This window comes from Rhynchophorus ferrugineus, unplaced genomic scaffold, assembly GCF_030347505.1.
Source record: "Rhynchophorus ferrugineus isolate W39M unplaced genomic scaffold, kcgeb_rfMv2 rfM4, whole genome shotgun sequence".
NCBI classification, from domain to species: Eukaryota; Metazoa; Arthropoda; class Insecta; order Coleoptera; family Curculionidae; genus Rhynchophorus; species Rhynchophorus ferrugineus.
The window spans coordinates 46,572,675-46,596,253 of NW_027472583.1; the positions used below are offsets into that span (position 1 = coordinate 46,572,675).

Here is a 23,579-nt window from a genome sequence, read left to right on the forward strand (position 1 = left end):
CCAAAGTTATTAAAACTGACATTAACCCCAGGAAATCACCAGGCTATGATTTAATAACAGGAGAATTACTGAAAAAACTACCAAGAAATGGAATTATAAAACTCACCAACTTGATCAATAGAGAATTTAGATTAAAATATGTCCCAGACATTTGGATGGCGAAAGATGGCGAAAATTATAATGATCCCAAAACCTGGGAAGTCACCAAACGAATAAAATCATATAGGCCTATATCACTGCTGCCAGTAATATCTAAGGTTTTTGAAAAACTCCTGTTGAAAAGAATAAAGCCGATCATAGAGAGAAAAAACCTAATACCAACATACCAGTTTGGGTTTATTAACAAACACTCAACAATTGACCAGGTTCACAGAATAACAGATGTTATTGAAAAAGCCTACGAAAGTCAAAAAGTATGCTCAGCTATATTCTTAGAGGTAGCACAAGCCTTCTTAATGTTTGGTATAAAGGCCTAGTTCATTAACAACAGAAAATGCTACCAAAACAACACACCGAACTATTAAAACCATACATTACAATCAGAATGTTTAGAGTCAAGAAAGAAGAAGCTTACTCTACAATAAAAGAAGCTAAAGCAGGTGTATAGTGCTTTATCTACTTTCCACTTGTGATATACCATAAATCGAAAATATCACGATGGCTACATTTGCTGATGATACTGCGATTATGGTTGTCGAAGACAATAGTGAAAAAGCCTCACGTAAATTACAATAGGCAAGTGACAATATAAATAATTCTTGTATCAGACTTCTTAAACAGACCGTATAAGCAATAACATTAAATAACACTCTCATTCCATATAGCAACAACGGTAAATATCTCGGAATGAATCTCGTTGCAAAAACTTCGCTGGAAGGAACATATAAAGAAGAAAAGAGAAGAACTGGAATTGAAATATAGTAAATAGTACCGGCTAATTGGAAGAAAATCACAGTTATCAGTACATAATAAATTGCCATTATATAAGCAAATATTAGAACCTATATGGACATACGCAGTCCAATTATGGGGATGTTCTGCAAAGAGTAACATTAATAAAATACAAATTTTTCAGAACAAAGTCCTGAGAGGTATTGTGGGTGCACCCAAATACTATAGGACTGATTACCTGCATCAAGACCTTCAGATACCCACAGTCAGTCAAGAAATCAAGAGAATTGCAAGGGGGCATGAGGAAAGACTCCATTCTCATACTAATATTGAAATATTGCTACATTTGGATACCACCAGAACAGGACACAGACTCAACAGAATCAAACCATCTGATCTTGTGTAGTGTTGTGTAGTGAGGTGCATATATTAAAAAATTCAGCAGTGATATGTATAAACATTGTTTTACCAGATACTGAGTTAGGGCCGATGGGTCCTCCTAGTTATATACCTAGATTTAAGTTAGCATAAAGACAAATTGTAGGTTAGACGGAAACGACTAGTAACAATATATTAATTAAAATAAAAAAAATAATAAAAAAACCTTTAGAATTACGCCTAGTACTATTGTATATTATTTCTGTCATACCTTTTGCAAATATTTTATTTGAACTACAAGAATTATTTTCTTCTCTACTTCTGTGCCGTCTATTTCAGCTATTATTTGCTATTATCAGCTATATATTTGCTAAAATTTGGCACCTAACATTCTAATATAAACAAAATTGATGCTAATGATGATGTTAATATTTTGTAAATTTAAAAAATATAATTTTATATTCTCTGTTTATATTTATTGTACCCTAATTTAAAGCACATCTAAGATACACAACCAAGGATAACGCAACAATATAATTATTATTCTCATATAATTATTGATGCAGTATAAAATCTAACAGTATATACTAAAAAGAGCAGTAAAGTCTACAATAAGGGGTATTTCTGCAACTTCAGAATTTCAAAATTCGAAGAATTTACTGACCAGGACTGTGTATAAACGTAAGCTCAAAACTGTATTTCTTAACAAATAAGTTGATTGCGACCAATTTCAAAAAGAACAAACTTAATAACGACGCAATTATTCCTATCGAAACTTGATTTACGTAAATTATTTTATAGAAACAGAAAAAATTGCAATATTTTCCAACGTAAAGGTTTAAAAAATTTAATCAAAAATATACATTCACCTATTAAAATGATAAAGAGAACATGGCACCGTAAAAACATTTTCATTTTTCACAGTACAAACAAAGCTTTACATAAACCTATATGCGGAAAAATTATTTTAACAAAGATATTAATTTTGAAAAATAATTCAGCAAAATGCAAATGAGATTTATCCATTAAATTAATTATAATGTTATGTCCATATGTAGAAAATAAAATTTCTCGTTTATTACGCACATTGCATAAATGACTGGAGTAATATAAACATACCTGTTTTTCTAAATCTTTTAACATAACAGGTCAATTGAAAAGTCCCCGGCCTATCATAGTAAAACACATTTCCTTGGCAAAATTATTTTTTAGTTAACATAATTCCCTTCAAGGGTACCTTCCAACTTTTGATACCATTTTTGTAGTACGATTTGTCCGTTGCTGAAAAATAGGCGATCAGTTTCGGCGATCATATCCTCATTTGACGAAAATGTCTTTCCAGGGAGCATTCTTTTTAGATCTGAGAACAGGAAATAGTCACTGGGGGCTAGATCTGGGGAATTCAGTGGATGAGGGAGCAATTCGAAGCCCTATCATGGATTTTTGCTATGGTTTTTACTGATTTGTGACACGCTGCATTCTCTTGGTGAAGCAGCACTTTCTATTTCGTCAAATACGGCCGTTTTTCGGCGATTTCGTCCTTCAAAGGGTCCAATAACGTTATGTAATAGTCGCTGTTGATTATCCTTTTTCAAGGTAGTCAATGAGAATTATTTTAGGTGCATCCCATTATACAGACGCCATAACCTTGCCAACCGAATGTTGCATTTTCCCACGCTTTGGAGCGGGTTCATCGTATGCAGTCCACTCGGTTTCCTGTCGATTGGACTTCGGAGTGAAATGATGGAACAATGTTTCATCCATTGTCATATATCGATGCAAAACTTCGTGTTTATTACACTTCATCATCTTCAAACACTGCTCCGAATCATCAATTCGTTGTTGTTTTTGGTCAAAAGTGAGCTCGCGCGGCACCCATTTTGCACGGAGCTTTCCCATTTCACCATATCTAAACTTCGCATACCAATCCTTGATAGTTGATTTTACTGGAAGAGTATCCGGAAATTCGGCATCAAGCCTAGTTTTTGCTTCAACTGCATTTTTTTCCTTCAAAAAGCCATATTTTATCAACATGGGAAATTCCTTTTTATCCATTTTTTTCACAATAACAAATGTTGCTTCACTCAAAATGCTATAATTCACAAACTAATTATCCGACATCTGTCAAATTTATACACGCATCTTTTGAGGGTTAAGGCTAACTGAAAAACATATGGATTTAATTCTAGTAGTGCCATCTATGTGTCAGGCGGGGGGCAAATCAATTGACCTGCTAAAACATTATTGGCGAGCAGAAATAGTGGGAGAAACCCATATTTAACCGACAAAGACCGACGAACATTAAAATTGATTGTAGCAGAACTAATACAGAGTGATGCAGATTTGATAAGAACAGTATTGTGGGAGTTCCACAAAGCCAAAATTCATGCAAGTTGCACAATTTCGAAGCCTTTTATAGTGAAATCCAAGGCTAAGCTGCGATAGAAATGGTGCAATAATTATAAAACGTAGACACCTGGTCATTGGAAGAATGAGGTATGATTAGATGAATAATTATTTACATTGTTTCCTATAAACCCATATAAAAACGTACGATCCAAACAACCTACCTCCTGAAATGTCAAACCTGTCAATGGCTTTGTTCTGATTTGGGAAGCAATATGGCAGTATTCAGCTGGTGCACTCAATTCACATAACTGCCCGGATTACATGAATTGAATATCGCGACATTCCCAATAATGAAGACCAAGATGATGATGAGCGCGTCTATAGACACAGCCTAAAATATTCAGTCTTAATCTGAGTAGCATCAGAATATAATCAAGTGTCTTCCTAGGTCACCTCAACCGCCAGAATTCAACATAATTGGTATAGAGTTAAAGCAGAGGGTGTGATGTATAGAGTAGCTCCACCTCCACCATAATTCAATCAACTGGCGGGTGATTAGATACAAGAATGTTGTTCCATAATCCATTGGAAACTATTCAATCAACGAATCTACGAATAAATAAATGTTGTGTACATGTCAAGTACTCATATTATTTTATATTTCCCTTTTAATTGGAAAGCATCAAACATCTCAACGACGGATAAAAAGCATATTCGTGATTTATGTTTAGCTCTACTAATATTAAAAGTGTTAACACTGATAATTTTCCTCCCGAATTTGTATAATAGCTTTTAAAAATCTAATTTGAAATAGGACGATAAGAAACAAAAATATGTTGTTTTAATGCAACATGAACAACGAAAACCAAATATTTGATATATTTAAATTTATTTCTATTTTGGTTCTGTTAACACTAGTAACCTTAATACTCGAAAATAAAACGTGGCTCAATCACTAGTTGATTTTATTTTAATGGACGATGCAATTTCAATAAAATCGGTGCATTACTTTTAGAGAAACCGTGTTCAGCGACTTTAAAAATACAAAGAAAGTGATTGAACGGTAACGCTGCGGGCCTATCGATCCTAATAAGAAGAATTTAGGGAGACGCTGTCTTCTAACACTTTATTTCCATTGATTTTAAAGCTATAAATAGAAGTTAAAACTATTGTACTAGTTAAAAAATATTATTAGCAACCCCCATGTAATTAGTTAGAGAAAACTTGTTATGTAACGCCAAATATAAATGTAAAATTCTTATTTTTTTATATTTTTTAATTTTATAAATAATGGGATCCTTCAGAAAAATTGAATAGTATCCTCTATTTATTACTAAACAAAAGAAACAATAATGCTACTGTTACATTCTCTAACAAAATTAATTGATTACACAATCTTTCTAACATAAATTCGAATACGTGCTTTGAGTATATTATTCCTTTATTAAAAATAATGTCTGTATTACTCCATAATAACATCCGACATCCTTCCATACCTATTACATATCCAGTGATTTTAAAAGAAACATATAAAGACATGAAACTAATTAAGGTTTAATCAAGTACAAAAAATACAACTAGAAGTTTTGTGGTCATTTAAAAATGTTTGCTATATTATTTGGAATAGTTAATATTTCGTCATTTTCTTTCAGAATATATGGCTCATTTCTTATATTGACCACTTAAATGTCAGTTATATCAATTTATTGTGTATAGGTAAATACATATATATTCAAATCCTGCAAGTATCTTTTGCAGCATCAATTGTATTTCACTTGAAATATGATCAAAACCCTCAGACAACAATGGAGAATATTTTAGTAATTACACTTGTATGTTTTGTATAAAATATATGTTTAAAATATCTATCAAATGAATGATTAATATTGCTTTACTGAATAACACTTCTATTGTAATGAAGACACTGGAAAATAAATGGATTCAAATCATTCAAGCATCATTTGCAATCATCAATTCTATATCACCTGAAATATGGTCAAAAACCTTAGACAATAATAGAGAATATTTTAATAATTACATCACAATTGTTTACATTTCATATGAAATAAGTGTTTAACATATCTAACAAATAATCTATGTTGCTCTACTGAATAACATTTCCATTCTAATAAAGATACTGGAATACAATTTGCACATGTTCAGTTCTTCATTTTCCGATTTTAATTCCTAGTCTATAATTGACAATAGCTTGAGCGAGGCTCGATTTACAACTTTCTATGATTACAGAATTATTTTCAAGATAAAATATGGCCGGAAATTATTTAATGTACTATTATAAATATACAGGGTTGATGAATTTAATTTTTAAACTATACGGTTATGCTAAGCCGACGTATGATATCTGCGGAACGGTCGCAGGAAGACGGAAAGTTAAAAATGTGCGATATTTTAATTTTGAAACGCAGACCTTAAAACAGCTTCAACATCTCTTTATTGATAATCTGGTTATATGAGATAATTAAACCTACACAAGACCCAGGCACCCGGAGGACTGCTGTTTGATGTCTCTCTGATATTACCGATCCCAAGTAGAGCTCCTGTCTTTGCTCTAACCTGATGGTAGCCAAATTTAAAATATCAGGCGATCTGTTAATTGTCGATATTTTGGTTATCCCTTCATTATCAAATCATATCGTTCCGTAATACTGACGGTATGAGTAAGTTTGTCGATATATTTCAGGCTTTTAATCCTGTAAGAATCTTTTGCAGTTATGAATTGTATTTTACTTGAAAGACGGTTTTAAAACCGTAGACAACAATGAAGAATATTTTAATAATTACGACACACTTGTTTACATTTTATATGAAATAAGTGTTTAAAATATCTAAGAAATGAATCATAGATACTGCTGTACTGAATAGCATTTCCATTTTAATGAAAATACTTTCCATTTTAATGAAAATACTGAAATATAAATGGACTTGCACATCTTCAGTTCTTCATTTTCTAATTTTAAATCAAAATCGGTAGAAATATACCTGAAATTCCTAGTTTATAATTGACAGTAGCTTGAGCGATGCCCGATATAAAATTTTTTCTGTAATTAATGATTTATTTTCAAGATAAAATATAAGCGGAAATTATTTTAAACTACTAATACAGATATACAAGGTTGATGAATTTAACTTTTAAACTACACGGCTGTGCTAAGCCAACGTAGGATATCTGCGGAACGGTCGCAGGAAGACGGAGAGATAAAAATGTACGATATTTTAATTTTGAAACGCGGACCATGAAACAGCCTCAACATCTCTTTATTGATAGCCTGTTTATATGAGATAATTAAATCTGCACAAGACGCAGGCGCCCGGAGGATTGCCGGATCCGGGCGTCTCGACGCCACTAGCATCCCGGCGTCGAGGTCGACGCCGTAACTTCAAGTCCGACCGTCTTCTGTCACGGTGATGTTGTGTGCGTCGACATGTAAAAAGCCACGATCGTACGCCGTCACGTTAGAGTTCGAATTTGTGTGCGATCGCGATCTCGGTACCTACTCGGACGTTGATTGTTGAATGTGAACCGACGTTGATGAGCCGGACCATGAGGATCCTGGTCGAGGCCTTCGTCGTCTTCTTCTTTTTCTTCTGGTTTCAAGGTGAGTGCGCGTCGATACGTACGTCTCGAAACTTCAACTACGATGAGGACGACGTGCCTGGAGTGGTACACGACACGATAACCTTAGAGAAAGTTCCCCCAAGAAATTAAGTTATTGCAAATTCCTTTACGTATCCGATCCTATATCCCTCCTCGCTTTTCAACAAATTCAATCGGTTAGATATTTAGTTGTTTTCGAATCTATTGCGTTGGGAAATGAAATCGCCTATTTTCTTTAAATAAGTTTTAGTTGCGGCACTATAAACTCTTTAGGAAACATATATATTTACGAAAGTGTACTATAACTGATACACGCGTATACATGTGTAATGTAATGGATTTTGTGTCCCTTATTACTATATATAAACATCTAAGATATTGACATTACAATTAAGATATTTAACAGAAAACAACTTAATAACTTAACGAAAACATTTTTTATTATTTCTTCATCATATAGATTTTATTATTATGAATAGAACAAATGATATTTTGTGATATAATATCAGTAAACAGTTTAGAGCGAAAGTATATTATAAGTTAAAACGAGTTGTAAATGAGAAAAATTAGTTTATAATTTCCTGAAAGAAAACGAAAATTTAATTTTTTTACAACTTAAGGATTTATTGTAGTAGTTTTTCTGAAGGCCGACTTTTTATTTCATCAAAATCGAGTTTTGTAACATATTTTAGATGTGTGAAGAACCACTATTCTCAAGAAGTTAAATCTGTCGGATAAGCTCTATGCCAAAACAATTCTCACGTATCTTAATGACGGTTTCCTGAGCTAAGTAAGCAAATAGACTATTTTCATTTAAAGCTTAATTTTTCTCAGAAAGCGTTTTTTTTAGTTCTCTGGTTCAAATGTTTCAAAAGATTCCAGTTACTGAATTTATTGTTTTACAAGTTCGGCGGCACTTCAAGAAACATAAATTTTTCTTGGAATATGAACTCGCTATGGAACAGAAGATTCATACCACTGTTACCTCGCGTCTTACTTATTATGATGACATAATTAACAAAATCTTTTCAATTTTATTCCATCGCTAGCTAATGTGGTAACTTTTATCCCGTAGATTCGGGTGCCTTTACAATATTAAATTTGATTTTATCATAAACTTCTGGTGCCTTTTTCAGGAAAATTACTTATATATTAAATACGCTAAAAAGCAAAATATACTTTCATTTATAAGTTTCAGCTTGTAATGTAGACTAATAATGTTTGTTTTTAAAATAGTGGAAAACATAGGTGATTCATAAAACAAAACAAAGTATTTTTCTTATTTAAATATTTATTTCAAATAATTTTGTTATTATGGGGATATCCGAGTATTAGGTGTGACCTTCTAGTCTAGCTCTGATTAGAATTTACATCCGCTGGGCATGCTTTGCAGTGGATATATGGCAATTTCTTATAGAATTCGATTGAGTTTTTCTTGAACGGGGATTTGTAACTATCGAAATTAATTAGGTAAATATATTTGACGTTCAAATATGGTATTTTGAGAAAGTTATGTAGGTGTTCAGTAGTTTAAATGTTGATATTATATCTCATTACCGGAAATTACAGAAAATAACTGAATAACTTGATAATAAAGGTTCATGGTGTAGATTATATGTTATATAGATTCATGTTCAGAACAAACAATACGTTGCGCTATAAAATTATTTAACAGTTTGAAACTAAACCGCAATAAGTAAAATACGAGTATAATTCTAAAGTGAACACTAATTTCTAGTAAATTCATATTAATGTGTCCAATGATTTGCGGAACTGAAACAGATAATAAAATAATTGGTTTATATTTATTATTTCTATATTGTCTCTAAATCGTATCCTATGAAATAGTATTTTAAATGTCTGAAGGAACTAAATCTGATAAATAATTGGTATCTTGAAACAATTCCGTATTTTAACGACGTCTCTCTGAGTTATGTCAGCAGATCGACTATCTCCATGGGAAGCTGAATTTTCCGCTGAAAACCGGGTCGGTCTTCACTAATTTTCACACTCGAATGATCCTAAATATTACGGTTACTAAATTTTTGTTTTGCCAGTTCGGCGGTCTCCGTAAAACATAATTTCTTCTCAGAATATGAACTTGCATCGGAGCCGAAGATTCCAGGTACTACTTAGTTTCTTCTTTTGATTCAGGCTTATGATGGTCTTATATATAATAAACAAAATATTTCTCAAGGTTTTAATTCGTAATCTAACGTTTTTCATTCCCGCATATAACAGTTCCTTTAGACTTAAATGTAATTTAATCATAAAATTCTAATTATAGTTTCAGGAAAATTAGTTATTTAATAAATACACTAAACAACAAAATAGTATATGTTCTTTATAAGTTTAATTTTAGTATTTTTCTTGTTTTAACATTTGTTTGAAATAATTGCATTATTCTTTAACTAGCATTAAGATATAACGGTATTAGGTCTGACCTTCTCTTGCTCTGATTAGAATTTAGATCCATGGGCATGCTTTACACTGGATATATTGCGATCTCTTGTAGAATTTGAGTTAATTAATTAGGAAATAGACTTCAAATCCAAATACGGATTTTTAAGGAAGTCGTGTATGTGTTCAGCGGTTTTGAAATCATCAAATTTCTTTAAATAAATTTTAACAACGGCACTGTAAATTTTGCCGAAACGCATTTATTTACGAAACTCCATACGCGTATATATATATATATATATATATATATATATATATATATATATATATATATATATATATATATATATATATATATATATATATATATATATGCAATATAATTAATTGCAGACACTAATTAATAAAATTAACAGAAATTAACTAAATTACTTAATAAAATAATAAACATTATCTATAATTTCTTCATTGTGAAAATTATATTTTATCTAGAATAAAACAAATAACATTTTGTGTTATCAAATTACTAAAAACTAAACTGAATTAGGCAAAATATAATATTAATATATTTGCAATAATCAATAGGTTGTGGAATTAAAAGAGTTATCTACATTCTCAAAAATAATGTTTACGCTTATTTTAGCGGTTTTCCACCATATGAATATAATATAACAGTATTTCTGAAAATCTGTAAACTTTTTGTTAATATTATTATTATTATTTCTTTATTTTATCAAAATTGTGTTCAATGAAATAATATTTTAGATATCTAATAGAGACCTAAAGGAGCTAAATCTGGTAAATAATCTGTGTGTTGAAATAACTTCTACTTATCTTAACGACGATAGCAGGTAGACTATGTCCATGGAAAGCCTCATTTTCCTCTGAGAACCGGGTCCTTTCTCACTCATTTTCACATCGGAATAGTCCAAAAGAATACCGTCACAGACATTTTGGTTTCACCAATTCAGCGGCATTTCGTAGAACATAATTTCTTTTCGGCATACGAAATCGTTTCGAAGCCGAGGAATAATACCACTCCTTAGCATCATCTATAATGATGAAATAATGAAAATGTTTTTAAATATTTTAATTCGCACTATAATGTAATTTATTCCACTTTTAGATAATGCGGTAAGCATTATTCCCGCAAATTACAGTGTCTTCCTTTACTTAAACTTGATTTAATCATAAAACTCTTTTTATAGTTTCAGAAAAATTACTTGTATATTAAATAATCTAAAAGACAACATAATATATGTTTTCTATAAGTTTAATTTTTGTTTCTTCTAGTAATGTGGATCAATAATGGTTATAGTTTTAAAATAGCGAAAAAAGTACGTGGTTGATGAAACAAAACAAATATTTTTCTTATTTAAATAATTATGTCAACTAATTACATCATTGTTGAACTATCACGAAGCTATAACGGTATTAGGTGCGAATTTCTCTAGCTCGGATTAGAATTTAGATCCTCTATGCATGCTTTACAATGAATATATGGCGATCTCTTGTGGAATTCGATTCGAATTTTCCTGATCAGGGATTTGAAACTACGGGAATTAATTCGAAAATAGATTTGAAGCTTCAATGCGGTGTTTCAGAAAGTCGTGTAGGTGTGCGGTGGAATTGAAATCGGACTTTTAGAGAGCCAGTCAATGACACATTCCCTAGTTCTGTAAATACTTTCATAACTAAATAGTAACAAAATTTGTTAGGCTTTGTATTTACTTCAGTAAACCCAAACGAAATAAAAGCCTATAGACCTATATCACTGCTGCCAGTAATATATAAGGTTTTTGAAAAACTCCTGTTGAAAAGAATAAAATCGATCATCGAAAGAAATAAACTAATACCAACACACCAGCTTGGGTTTATTAACAAACGCTCAACAATTGACCAGGTCGACAGAATAACAGATGTTATTCTACATACAAGTAGCACAAGCTTTCGATAAGGTTTAGTATGAAGGCCTTGTTCATAAATTACAGAAAATTCTACCGACACAATACAACGAACTATCAAAATCGTAAATTACAACCAGAATGTTTGGAGTCAAACAGGAAGAAGCTTACTCTACAATAAAAGAAGCTAAATCAACTGTACCAAGGAAGTGTACTGGGACCAATACTTTATCTACCCTACAGTTGTGATATATCACAAATGGAGAATATCACGATGGCTACATTTGCTGATGATACTGCGATTATAGCTGTCAGAGACAATAGTGAAGAAGCCCCACGAAAATTACAACAGGCAAGTGACAATATAAACAATTGGACGCAAGCTTGGAAAATAAGGATTAACGAAAGTAAATCTGTACATATGTAGTTCACCTATAAGCAGACCATACAAGCATCAATAATATTAAATAATACTATCATTCCATATAGCAATAACGCTAAATATCTCGGAATGAATATAGATGCAAAACTTCGCTGGAAGGAACATATAAATGAGAAAATAAAAGAACTGGAATTGAATTATAGGAACATATACTGGCTAATTGGAGGAAAATCGCAATTATCAGTACATAATAAATTGCTATTATGTAACCAAAGACTGAAACCTATACGGGCACACGGAGTTCAATTATGTGAATGTTCCGCAAAGACTAATATAAATAAAATACACATTTTTCAGAATAAAGTCCTGAGAGGTATTGTGGGCGCACCCTAATAATATAGGACTGATTACCTACATCGAGACCTTCAGATACCCACAGTCAGTCAAGAAATCAAGAGAATTGGAAGGGGCATGAGGAAAGACTCCATTCTCATGAGAATATTGAAATATTGCAGCTTTTGGATACCACCAGAACAGGACACAGACTCAAAAGCATCAAACCATCTGATCTTGTGTAGTGTTGTGTAGGGAAGGTCATGTAATAAAAAATATAGTAGTGACATATATAAACATTATTTCACCAGAGACTGAGATAGGGCCGATGGGTCCTCCTAGTTATATACCTAGATTTAAGTTATCATAAAGACAAATTGTAGGTTAGACAGAAACGACTAGTAACAATATAATAATTAGATAAAAGAAAACTTCAGTAAACTTTCATTATTAAAAACTAAGTTTATAAACAAAGTTACGCACAATGCAATTTGTGTCGATTGTAGTTACAAAACAAAGAATCCATTATTGCCCCTAAAGGAGTATGTGTTATATTGTTATTATTTAAATAGCTATATTAGTTTTACTGAAATAATTTTTGTAAATTTCGAAAGCGTTTTGTTGTTTAAAATACTGCCAAAGACAAACAAACGTTTTTGTTTCCAATATAGCCATTCTACCTATATTAGCTTAAGTGTTATACTTAATTTTGCGCGATCTTATAAACATCGATGATGCTGACTACTCTAGTTACTTAAAATCAGCACAAAATGTTTAAAAAGACATTAGAAACTCATCAACCAAAGTTTGGCAAGATTAGTAACACTTTACGGATATTAGGTGGTAGCATTTTTACAATTTGATGAGAAAATTAAAGCACGAGAAAGTTTCTTTCGAAATTGGTGGCATATTTTTCTAGATGAAGTCTATGTAAATCTATACTGTAATGTTAATCTTTACTGTCGCCTTCAGGGTGATCAAAAACAAGTTATTTTATACGAATTTATACTCTTTAGAGCTGTTCGCATACGGGAGATATATATTAATGAATATTGAGTTTTGACATGGGCGTCGAAATTTACGAAGCTGCCAAATTACACCGACTCTATGCAAAAACTAATAAAACCATACATTACAGGATAATTTACCTTTGAAAATATTTGTTTTCGTTGAGTAGTCACATCAATTCAATAAATCCCAAAACCCCATACAACGTTTTAACAAAAAAAATTTCGTCAATATAAGCTATTTTCTATAGAAGTTTTTAGTTGTAGTAACATTATTTGTATCTATTATACCTTCTTTTAAAATTTTGCCTTTATTATCCGCAAATTTCGGTGCTAAAGCCTGCATAGAGTTTATTAAGTTTCGGGTTCAGTAATTTGTACTGCACGCTTCTATTCTAATTCAAATAGATTAGGTTAATAGATTTTTCCTCAACTTAATTACACCCAAAATTGTGTTGAATGTTGTTCGGTGTCGAATTTAATTTAATTAGTTGAAAGGAAGAGAAACCCTGAGCAACTTCAATCCGACTTTTGTGCTTTTAACGCCAAACGGCTAGGCTTCTGCCAGTGACTCACGGACTCATTTCTTTAAAGATAAATGTTTCCTAATTTCGACATTTATATTTAGCGGAGTTTTGAGCAACATCTTGGGTACCTTACGGCTTGACCTCCGAAGTGTTTACCCGAATTCCAGTAAACTATGTTGAAGAATGCTTTGAATAACTGCGGAAATATTGTCCTGTCTGTCCTCTCAACCAATCAATCCACATTTCTTGATAAGTTGTTTATTTTCTTGATAAATTAACTAATTCTGAATAATTAAATACATTTTAATAACTATTCAAAGAGTAATATCCTTAAGATATCCCAGAAGTCCTACCAATTACACTAGTTTTGAAATTGATAGGGATAACAGCATACACTTTCAATTTACTTTAAAATTTTATTTAACGATCGAACGAAAGCAGAATTAATCAAAAGTGGCGTTCCGTTGAGTAGATAGTACAGACGTTGCCGCTGATCCATTCTTATTCCGAAATAAACCAAACACCAATTATGAACACGACCCTCTTAACATCTCAACCTGAAACACACATTTTTTAGAAGAATTGCTCTCAATAATTCAAAAATTAACTTATTACTTGTATATATGAATCCATGTCTGAAACTTAAAAACAAATTAATATTCGTTTTAAATAATAAGTTAGAAGTTTTCATTTTATCGAAAAAAATTAGCTATCCTAATTTTGCAATATAAATAAAATAATTATATTTTTAATTAAGGTCGTAAATAACGGTGATGATCAAAACGTTTTCGTCCTTGTCGAAGTCGTCATTTATACTCCCCCTATCTCCTCGCATCGTTTTATTACAGGAGAGAGCGTTGATTGATGTATACCCAGCATTTATTCTCCCAGAAATACGTTTTTGCCTGGGACCCTCGTTAGCTAAAGTAACAATTTTAACAGCAACTAATTCATTAAGATGTTTATTGTACATTTCAACCATTTGTTTTACCTTCATAAATAGATTGTAAAGATACCATACCTAATAATGTACTTGCAACGTGCTGAAGTTGCAATATATTTATGTAGAAAGGCGCCTTCATAATAGGTTAGTTTATAAGTCCCCGACCTTCCATAGTAAAACCGCATAATTTTTTGGCAAAATTAGTTTTTTTATTCAACATAATTCCCTTCAAGAGTGATACACTGATTATAGTGACCCTCCAAATTTTTGACACAATTTTTGAAGTATACTTTGTCCTTTGCATCAGAATAGGCCTCATTCGACGAACATTTCTTCCCAACGAACATACCTTTGAGGTCTGAGAACAGGAAATAGTCGCTGGGGGCTTAGATCTGGTGAATACGGCGGATGAGGAAGCAATTCGAAGTCCAACTCATGGATTTTTGTCATCATTTTCACTGACTTGTGACACGATACATTGTCTTGGTGAAGCACACTTTTTTTTCTTCAAATGCAGGCCGTTCATTGGCGATTTCGTCCTTCAAACGGTCCAATAACGCTATGTAATTGTCGCTGTTGATGGTCTTTCCTTTTTCAAGGTTCTCAATGAAAATGTTTCCATGCGCAATACAGACCTCATAATCTTGCCAATCCACTGTTGCGTTTTCCCATGCTTTGGAGCGGATTCATCGTGTGCAGTCCACTCGGATGACTGTCGATTGCACTTCGGAGTAAAATGATGGAGCCATGATTTATCCATTGTCACATATCGATGCAAAAACTCGGGTTTATTATGCTTGATCATTTTCAGACACTGCTCCGAATCATCAACTCGTCGTTGTTTTTGGTCAAAAGTGAGCTAGCGCTTTCCACTTTGCACAGAGCTTTCTCATGTTTTCTTTTTTTATCTTTTGGTGTTTTGTACAGGCATCTTCGGTTACCGATAGTTACCAAATTAGAGATTATCCTACACCGTTAAGGCGATAGGATGGTCCATGAAATAAGGAGCCTTAAAATGCGATCGCAAGTATAAAAATGTAACCTAGTTTTCCGTGTGTAAGTAGCCAGCGCACCACGCGGGAACATTAATTATAAAGAGGAATTAAAAATTTATTATAATAAAATATTTTATTTAAATACTAGATAACGTTTTTAAAAACAATTTTGAAAAAGCACCATCAACTCTGACAACTGACATCTTGTTTTCGAATTGTACATTAATATTGCTCTAAATATTATAAAATAATACAATAAAATTTATTTCCATCTTAAGTACCAACCATTTTCATTCCTTAAATTCTATTCCATATTCACACACCACTTGATTAAAATAATTACTTGGTTCAGTTAAATAATATTTAGATAACATAAGAACATAACAACTGCAAAGTAACATTGAGAATTGCAACATTTTACGTAGGCACATAGTTCTTGTGTCTTATGTAGGATGCAGATAGATGCATGAAGTTAGACGCACAGTTTCTTCTGTTTCAAAACAATCTGCGTAGAAACGCATGAGATAATTTTCAGTTTACAAATCTCTCAATATACCTCCTTTGAAAAAAATATTATATTTCTAGTTACTTCTAATTCTTTCTGAAGTTTCTAATATAGTCTGAACAACTGCTGATATCAATGATGACTCTGGAGCCATATTTTTCATAGATTAAAGCAAAAAAATTCATGCAGATGCACCTTGTACATATTTGAATTCAATTATCGATGTAGACTTTAATGAAAGGCTTACTATTTAAATTACTATTAGGAATTGAATCTTAGTTAAACAATGAAAAATAAAAATCTGAATTGCAGAGAACAAACATTCCTGTCTGAAAATGTTATGATGATGAAGGAACTTCATTTTTTACTTTTAAAACCCATTTCCGCGCTAGAACTGAACACCCTTTTGTTCTTTGTTTGCTTTTAATCAAATGATTTTTGCTTTGAGTAATTTTAAAATAACAACAACTATTTATCTTAATATTTTGCACAGCAAAAATAGATCAAACCTAACGTATTGAAGTCCTAAAAATGTCAAATCGAAAGAACAGATATCTGTCAATTATTATAGCTATTTACACCTCCGACTCTCTAGTAAGAGACGTGTTGTCAGAACATTCCGATTCTATATATTTACGTTTTATTGGACGGTCCTCTACTGTTATGATTTAGATGGGTTTGTATCCTTCTATTAAACGAATGTACTTTATCTGACGTAAATATAAATGTCTCTAGGTAAAAATATAAAGTACAGCAAGGAAAATGTATCCTCATCACTCTGGTAACCAAGCTGGGTAAGACCGGATGCCTTTTGTGACGGTATCTTACCTGGACATTGACCATTCAGTTCGGAAACCATGTTAAGCCCTAAGTCCAGTTCAAATAAATCCTAGTTGGCAAAAAGGACACATTAAAATATTAACAAATATAAAAGCCATGTTAGAAAATATTCAGAAAATTGTCTTTCATAATAAGAGTTTATTATCACTATTCTGTTTGTGGTTCTTTTACGGGATATATAATATTACGTCAAATATGATCTATTAGTTAATTTTTTATACATCTGGAAATAGGTTAGCTAAATATAGATCCATGCATATTTAATTTTAATAGACTTAAAAGACAAAATATACTGGTAAGATTCAAGAAAAGTTTATATTCAAGAAAAGTAAAATAATATCCTTTTTGGATACATAATACTAGGTTGTTCAATATTTTTGTCGTTATGTTGAAACTATAAAATAGCTTTTTATATGAAAGACATTACAAACACATTTTATTATTCAGAATAATATCTTTGAACCTCAGTACACGTGTTTCAGTGATCTTTAAATTTATGGATTCGATCCCTGAACTGAGAATCCTGAAGACTGTCGAAATACGTTTCTCCCGCTGATATTACTTATTCTCTCAGTGAAAATAGATTTTCACGTAATAATTTGATATTTTGGGAGTTACCCGAAAATAAAAGAATTATCTTATGTTCAAAATAATATTTAGCAGTTACAAGTGATGTAAACATGGACTGATTGCCGACTTTTTTTTTCTGTTGTGTATTAATATACCTATTTTTCAGGTATTTTCATTCCAGTTTCTGTATCCATGTGGTCCCATCAATTTTCTTTATTTACGAGATAATAAATTGCGAACTAAATTACTTTTGCATCCCAACAAATTGCCAAACACTTCTTTACATTGATTTTGAACACTGAACTCTAACCATTAACAAAAATATGTTGTATTATTGACGTGGCAATATCGCGAGGTAAAATAAAAGAGATAGCTCAAAAACCTACTGACAGTATAATAGAACAATTTTCTGGGGCATGAGATATTGCCTTGCCTCGTTTGTTCATATAGGAACATCTGCAATTGAAGATATAAAGTCAAGTTGTAATTTCTTAACTCCTGGTAATACATCCCCTGTTAGTATGGAATTAATCCTCTTCAAAATTGCCTAAAGGCGAATGAGATGAAACAACTAACTTATGATGAGCGCTTTCGATGAGTTTTCAAACATACTAGCGGGAATATGTATATTCTTGAATCCATGGCCATAATAAATCAAAAAAAATCCAAACTATCTTGGTTAAGTAGCATTAAGCCAATGTATTTATCCGGATAATTGCACTTTTTTTATTTAATGAACCCCCTCAAAATAGTTATTAAATTTTTAATTCATAGAACTTCGTGATGGTTTTTTATAGCCTGGAACTGCATGGTACCAATCCAATGGCGTTGCCAACCTTTGAACGTGTTGTAGCTAAATGCGTGGTGGCCTAAAGGGTCGTGGCGGTCGCCACATGACTCACCTCCTAGTGGAACTGCCGTGGCATGTAAGTCTATATGGTGCAGGTTCCGGAGTGCATCGTGCATTCCGCAAATGAACGCCCAGGGACTGCTGATGAGATGAGGATCCCAACCTGAGCAAGTAGTTTTACGGGATCAGCTGCCATCGAGGTTGTAGTAGGACGTCTTTCATCTTGGGGCGTTTCGATTTGTTTGAGAGTACCTATAAGTGTAGTGCCTTATGTGTCCCGTTTCGTGATGCAAGGATGTTCATGTGTTGATGTTATACATGATGAGCTTCTGTGGTTTTTGTCCATCAGGCTAGTCTCGTGGGATGTTGTCGACCATGTGATGTTGATGAGTTTCATTTCTCGTGCTATCCTTCCATGCACGTGTCAAGCACCTATCGAGTGGCTGATATTGAGCTGGTTTACCTGTTGGTCGGTCGGTCGAAATGTGTGGCTGTCGATGCGATTGTTTGTCCGAACACTCACTACTATTTTTGGAAGGAATTTGCACGAGAACTAAAAACACTGGTTGAATTAAACAGGATATTAGGTTAAGGTGAAGGTAGCGCTGTGGAAGAGGTACTGTTACAAGGGAGTGAAGAAAAGAATAGAGGGCGAGACGTCGTCGGGATGGTCTTTTATAGCCTGGAGCTGCATGGTAACAATTCACCGCCGTTGCCAACCTTTGAACTTGTTGCCCACGCATTAACAATGCGTGGTGGCCTAAAGGGTCGTGGCGGTCGCCACAACACTGTTCTTTAGGTTAGGCACATGGCAAATAGCACCCGAAACATATAAACAATAAACACACTATAGTAACGAAGTGGACCAATCAGATTCCGTCATAGCAAAGCGATTAAAACAAGTAATAAGTTAACATCTACATGTTGGACGTCGCGAATAATATGCCCTAAGTTTCTTATAAAGTTAAATCTCTATTTCTCTGTGACTCTAACTTGCTTTGGAGTCGTAGTAATTCACTCATTCAATTTTAAATCAGATTCGAATTTTCACAAGCATGGAATCTATGGCGTTTTCGTTGTTTGTACAGAGAAGAGTGCTTGAAATCTAAGACCTTTCTCAAAATATTATGTCTTAGTTAATCGACTCGTAAAACTATCGATTCAATAACATTATAACGTTATCGATCACAAAATTTGCTCAGCAACCTATTATGTCTAAACTCATAAATATGGATTAAAATTTATTAAAGCACATTTATACTAATCGTGTTTTAAAATCAAGTGCAGAGTGGTATTTCAGTTGAAATTAAATTATCTCCTTCAGTTACTCAATCTAAACAAAAAGTATACCTCTTAAGTTTAATATCGAAATTTATATTATTTATTGATGAATCTCCAGCCAAATCACTTAAAGGAAGTAGACAAACAAGACCATTTTTCTATTTCCAGCCAGCCGACTCCGATATATGTTATATACTATTGTGTAAAGTTAGATATATATTTGAAATATGAATCCAAATTATTAAACTTCTTTCAGTATTTTTGTTATTAATAGAATGATCTTTAATAGAACTAAAACTGTCAAATATTAAAGGTGTAATTGTCTATCTACATTAAAAAATTATGTACATTCATGCATATATTATATAGTTTTAACAAAGTTATAGCTATCTAGAAGTATAAGAGTATAATTTAGAGTTATGGCATAGTTTATTGTTTAAAATGGTTTACAAATTCTCATTTGGTAATACGGACAAAAGTTTTTTTGATTTTATCTTTTATTTAACGTATATTTTGGGAACGCGAGATCATCTCCAACCTAGATTGATGGTTCAAAACAAAAGCGAAAAACTACATCACAACCTACTGAAACTAGCAGCAACATCTCTAGATTAGAAAGCATGATGGCCAAACTAATGGATGAAATGAGTACAATGCTTGGTCTACTCACAACCGTCATCAGCAAACTTGCCTAATTCCCGAAAACAACAAGCTACAAAAACGTCGTCTGGAATGCCAATGCTCCAACAACACGCCAGGGATCTAAAAATGTTCGTAACTGAACAAAATATTGATATTATGTTGGTTTCTGAAACACATTTTACGGACAAACATTATTTGAAAATTCCCAAATATAAACATCATTCGAGATGATATAAAGAATTTCGAAAAAGAAAAACTCCGCAAAGACTACCCGCAAGCAACCAGTATAACCATAGAGGAAGTCCATATACTATTAACAATGTCTGCAATTTATTGCCCAACCAAACATAACAATAAGGCAGAACACTTTCAAGATTTCTTCAGTACACTAGGTAATAGAATTATAGCCGGAGGAGATTACAATGCAAAACATTTAATGTGGGGTTCAAGAATAATAACCTCAAAAGCTAGAGAACTGCTAAAAGCAATAAAGACAGATAATTTACATCATATCTCTACTGGTGAACCAACATATTGGCCTTCAGACAGAATTAAAAAGACAGATACTATAGATATCTGTATTACAAAAAATATTGATACTAAAAAGTGTCACGCAGAATCATGTTTTGACCTGTCTTCTGATCATTCACCAATAATAGTAACACTTTTTTAAAAAATTGCCATCAAATATAAACCCCCTTCTCTGTGCAATAATAGAACTAACTGGTCCCCATTTAGAGAAAACTTAGACCTAAACATCTCTCTAAACTTTCCGCTACAAACTGAAATTGACAGAGAAATGGCAGCAGTAAACATTACAAAAAATATACAGGAGGCAGCATATTCCGCGACTTCTAACAATCAAACATTTCCAAAAAAAAATACGCATATATCACGTACAGTACAGAAAAAGATAGCAGAAAAAAAGAAAGTTACGACGGAATTGGCAACAGCAAAGGACTGAAGAGAATAAGAGAAAATTTAATAGGCCAATAAAAGAGCTGAAAGAACTGAAGAAAGAATTCAAATAATTTTTTTATAATAATAATTTTTTTATTACTTTTCGTGAGTCCACAATCTGCCCTATTGGCAATAAGTATTTCTTATGTCTATATTATATATGCATGGCATGTAGAAAATCACTTCATTAAGCAATCTTCTGTGCAAAATATTATCTTAATTAATTAGTCTTATTCTAAAGCTTATTCTAAAGTCTACATATGTCCAGTAATCAGATCAGGTGGTGTTAAACGTTTTAGTCTACGCACTTCACTATCACGTCGTATATTTAGCTGATTAGCGAGTACATTGTGATGCACTGACACTCTTTCGAAGTACTTCACACAATTACGATGAATTACACTCGTTATAGGTTCTAAGGAATATCGCGTTGTATCACATTATTTGAAATGTAGTACGGAGCATCAACAATGGCACGCAACACCTTATTTTGAAACCGTTGAATGATGGATATATTAAATTTGCTAGCGGTACCCCATAGTTGGATTCCATATGTCCAAATGGGCTTGAGTATAGACTCATACAGCAATACCTTGTTATCTAATGATAACTTGGATTTGCGCCCGATGAGCCAATACATTTGATATAATTTTAGCCCCAGTTGTTTCCGTTTAGAGAGTATGTGCTTCTTCCAGGATAGGCGTCGATCTAAATGCATCAAGATATTTAACATGCTCTGCTTGGGGTAGTTGACGATGATTGATATTCACTGGTGGATATATTCTTCTACGCAGGGTAAATGCGTTCTACGCGGTATGCGCGTAAATGGTTATATGCGTGGATTTTGTTTCATTGGCTTTAATGCGCCATGTCTTCAATCATAATTGTGTTTGCTCCAGGTGGGTTTGTAGGTTTATTGATGCTATGACTAGATCTTCATGGGATGCTAACATTGCTGTATTGTCTGCATATGTTGCCACAGTAGTTATTTTTGTGGTGGGCAGATCAGCCGTATACAGAATATACAGTACTGGACCCAGTACACTACCTTGCGGAACTCCTGAATATATGGGATATAATTCGGTATATTCATCGCCTTGATTTACAATAAAATGTCTGCCAGTGATATACGATTTTAGTAATTGATAGTCCGAATGAGGGAGAAGTTGCTTTAGTTTAACCTAATTCAAAAAGAAGATGGAAAATGAGATTCTATTAAAACCTAATCTAAATATTGGTACCAAATTTACTTTTTCTCGGCGTTAAATTTTTAGAAATCTAGTTTTCTGACAAGATTTCAAAAGAAGATCATCTTCCATATTCAGACTCTTTTGGGGCTGACAAATGTTCATATATTCCAGCGAGATCATGCGTTGTTTTATTTGATCGCTAATGTCGTACTTGACTTAGTATGAGCACCTTAAATGTGAAGTTGGTTAACTCTACTTTCCACTAGTGCTGCTTTCCACGACTTTATCAACTCTTGTTTTTGGTCTCTAGTGCTTCCTTTACAATTAATTTTGATTTTAGCAACATATTCTTCCCTTTATATATTTATTATCCTGTTAGTTACCCTATATAAATGTTTTTGAGGTAATGGCAAGGGATAACCCTGGCTCCAGTTCGGTTTTTGAAGTTGGGAATATTACGCAATATTACGCTTGTCTTCTATTTGTGTTACCGTTTGAATATCGTTTTAATACAGTGTCTTTTGAGAGATTTCACTCTCGGCTAAATATATCTGTGGTACCTTTTACTTATGTCAAGCAAGTTGTACCCACAAATGTTTTCATTAGTTCTTTCTTTTTTTTTTCGAAGTGATATCTGTGATCTTGTCTGTGTGTTTTTTCCTTGATTTAGATATCTCTTAATTTACTGAATTGAATAGCCTTCATGGCCGTTTAATTAGCGTCTACATTAGTGTAATTGCGCTGGATGGTAGTGGAACTGGGCATTAATATAATGGCTTACGATATATTTAGTATCCAAGGATTTCATTTTACTTCTGTTTTGATTGGAATCCAATTTGTTGGAAATTAGCAGTCTCTCTTGGAATCTTTGTTTTTTAGAAAGTTTCTTAAAAGTTTTGTCCACGTACCTCGACTACGAAGCGGTTTGTAACTTGCAGTATTTATTTACATCATCTTCCATAAGAGGATTTGATATGATAGAGCTGAACTGATTGGTGCTCCGTCCTCTTGTCTCT

General features: G+C 32.7%; 1 protein-coding gene across 1 annotated transcript in view; it reads left to right on the plus strand.

Annotated features, from left to right (window-relative positions):
* Window positions 1-7,032: 7,032 nt before the first annotated feature.
* Window positions 7,033-23,579, plus strand: part of LOC143196536 (limbic system-associated membrane protein) — a 357,229-nt gene continuing 340,682 nt past the window's right edge. Inside the window, exon 1 of the mRNA XM_076404280.1 lies at window positions 7,033-7,235. Coding sequence (XP_076260395.1) covers window positions 7,169-7,235 — 67 coding nt within the window. The 5' untranslated portion in view covers window positions 7,033-7,168. The remainder of the gene's footprint in view (window positions 7,236-23,579) is intronic.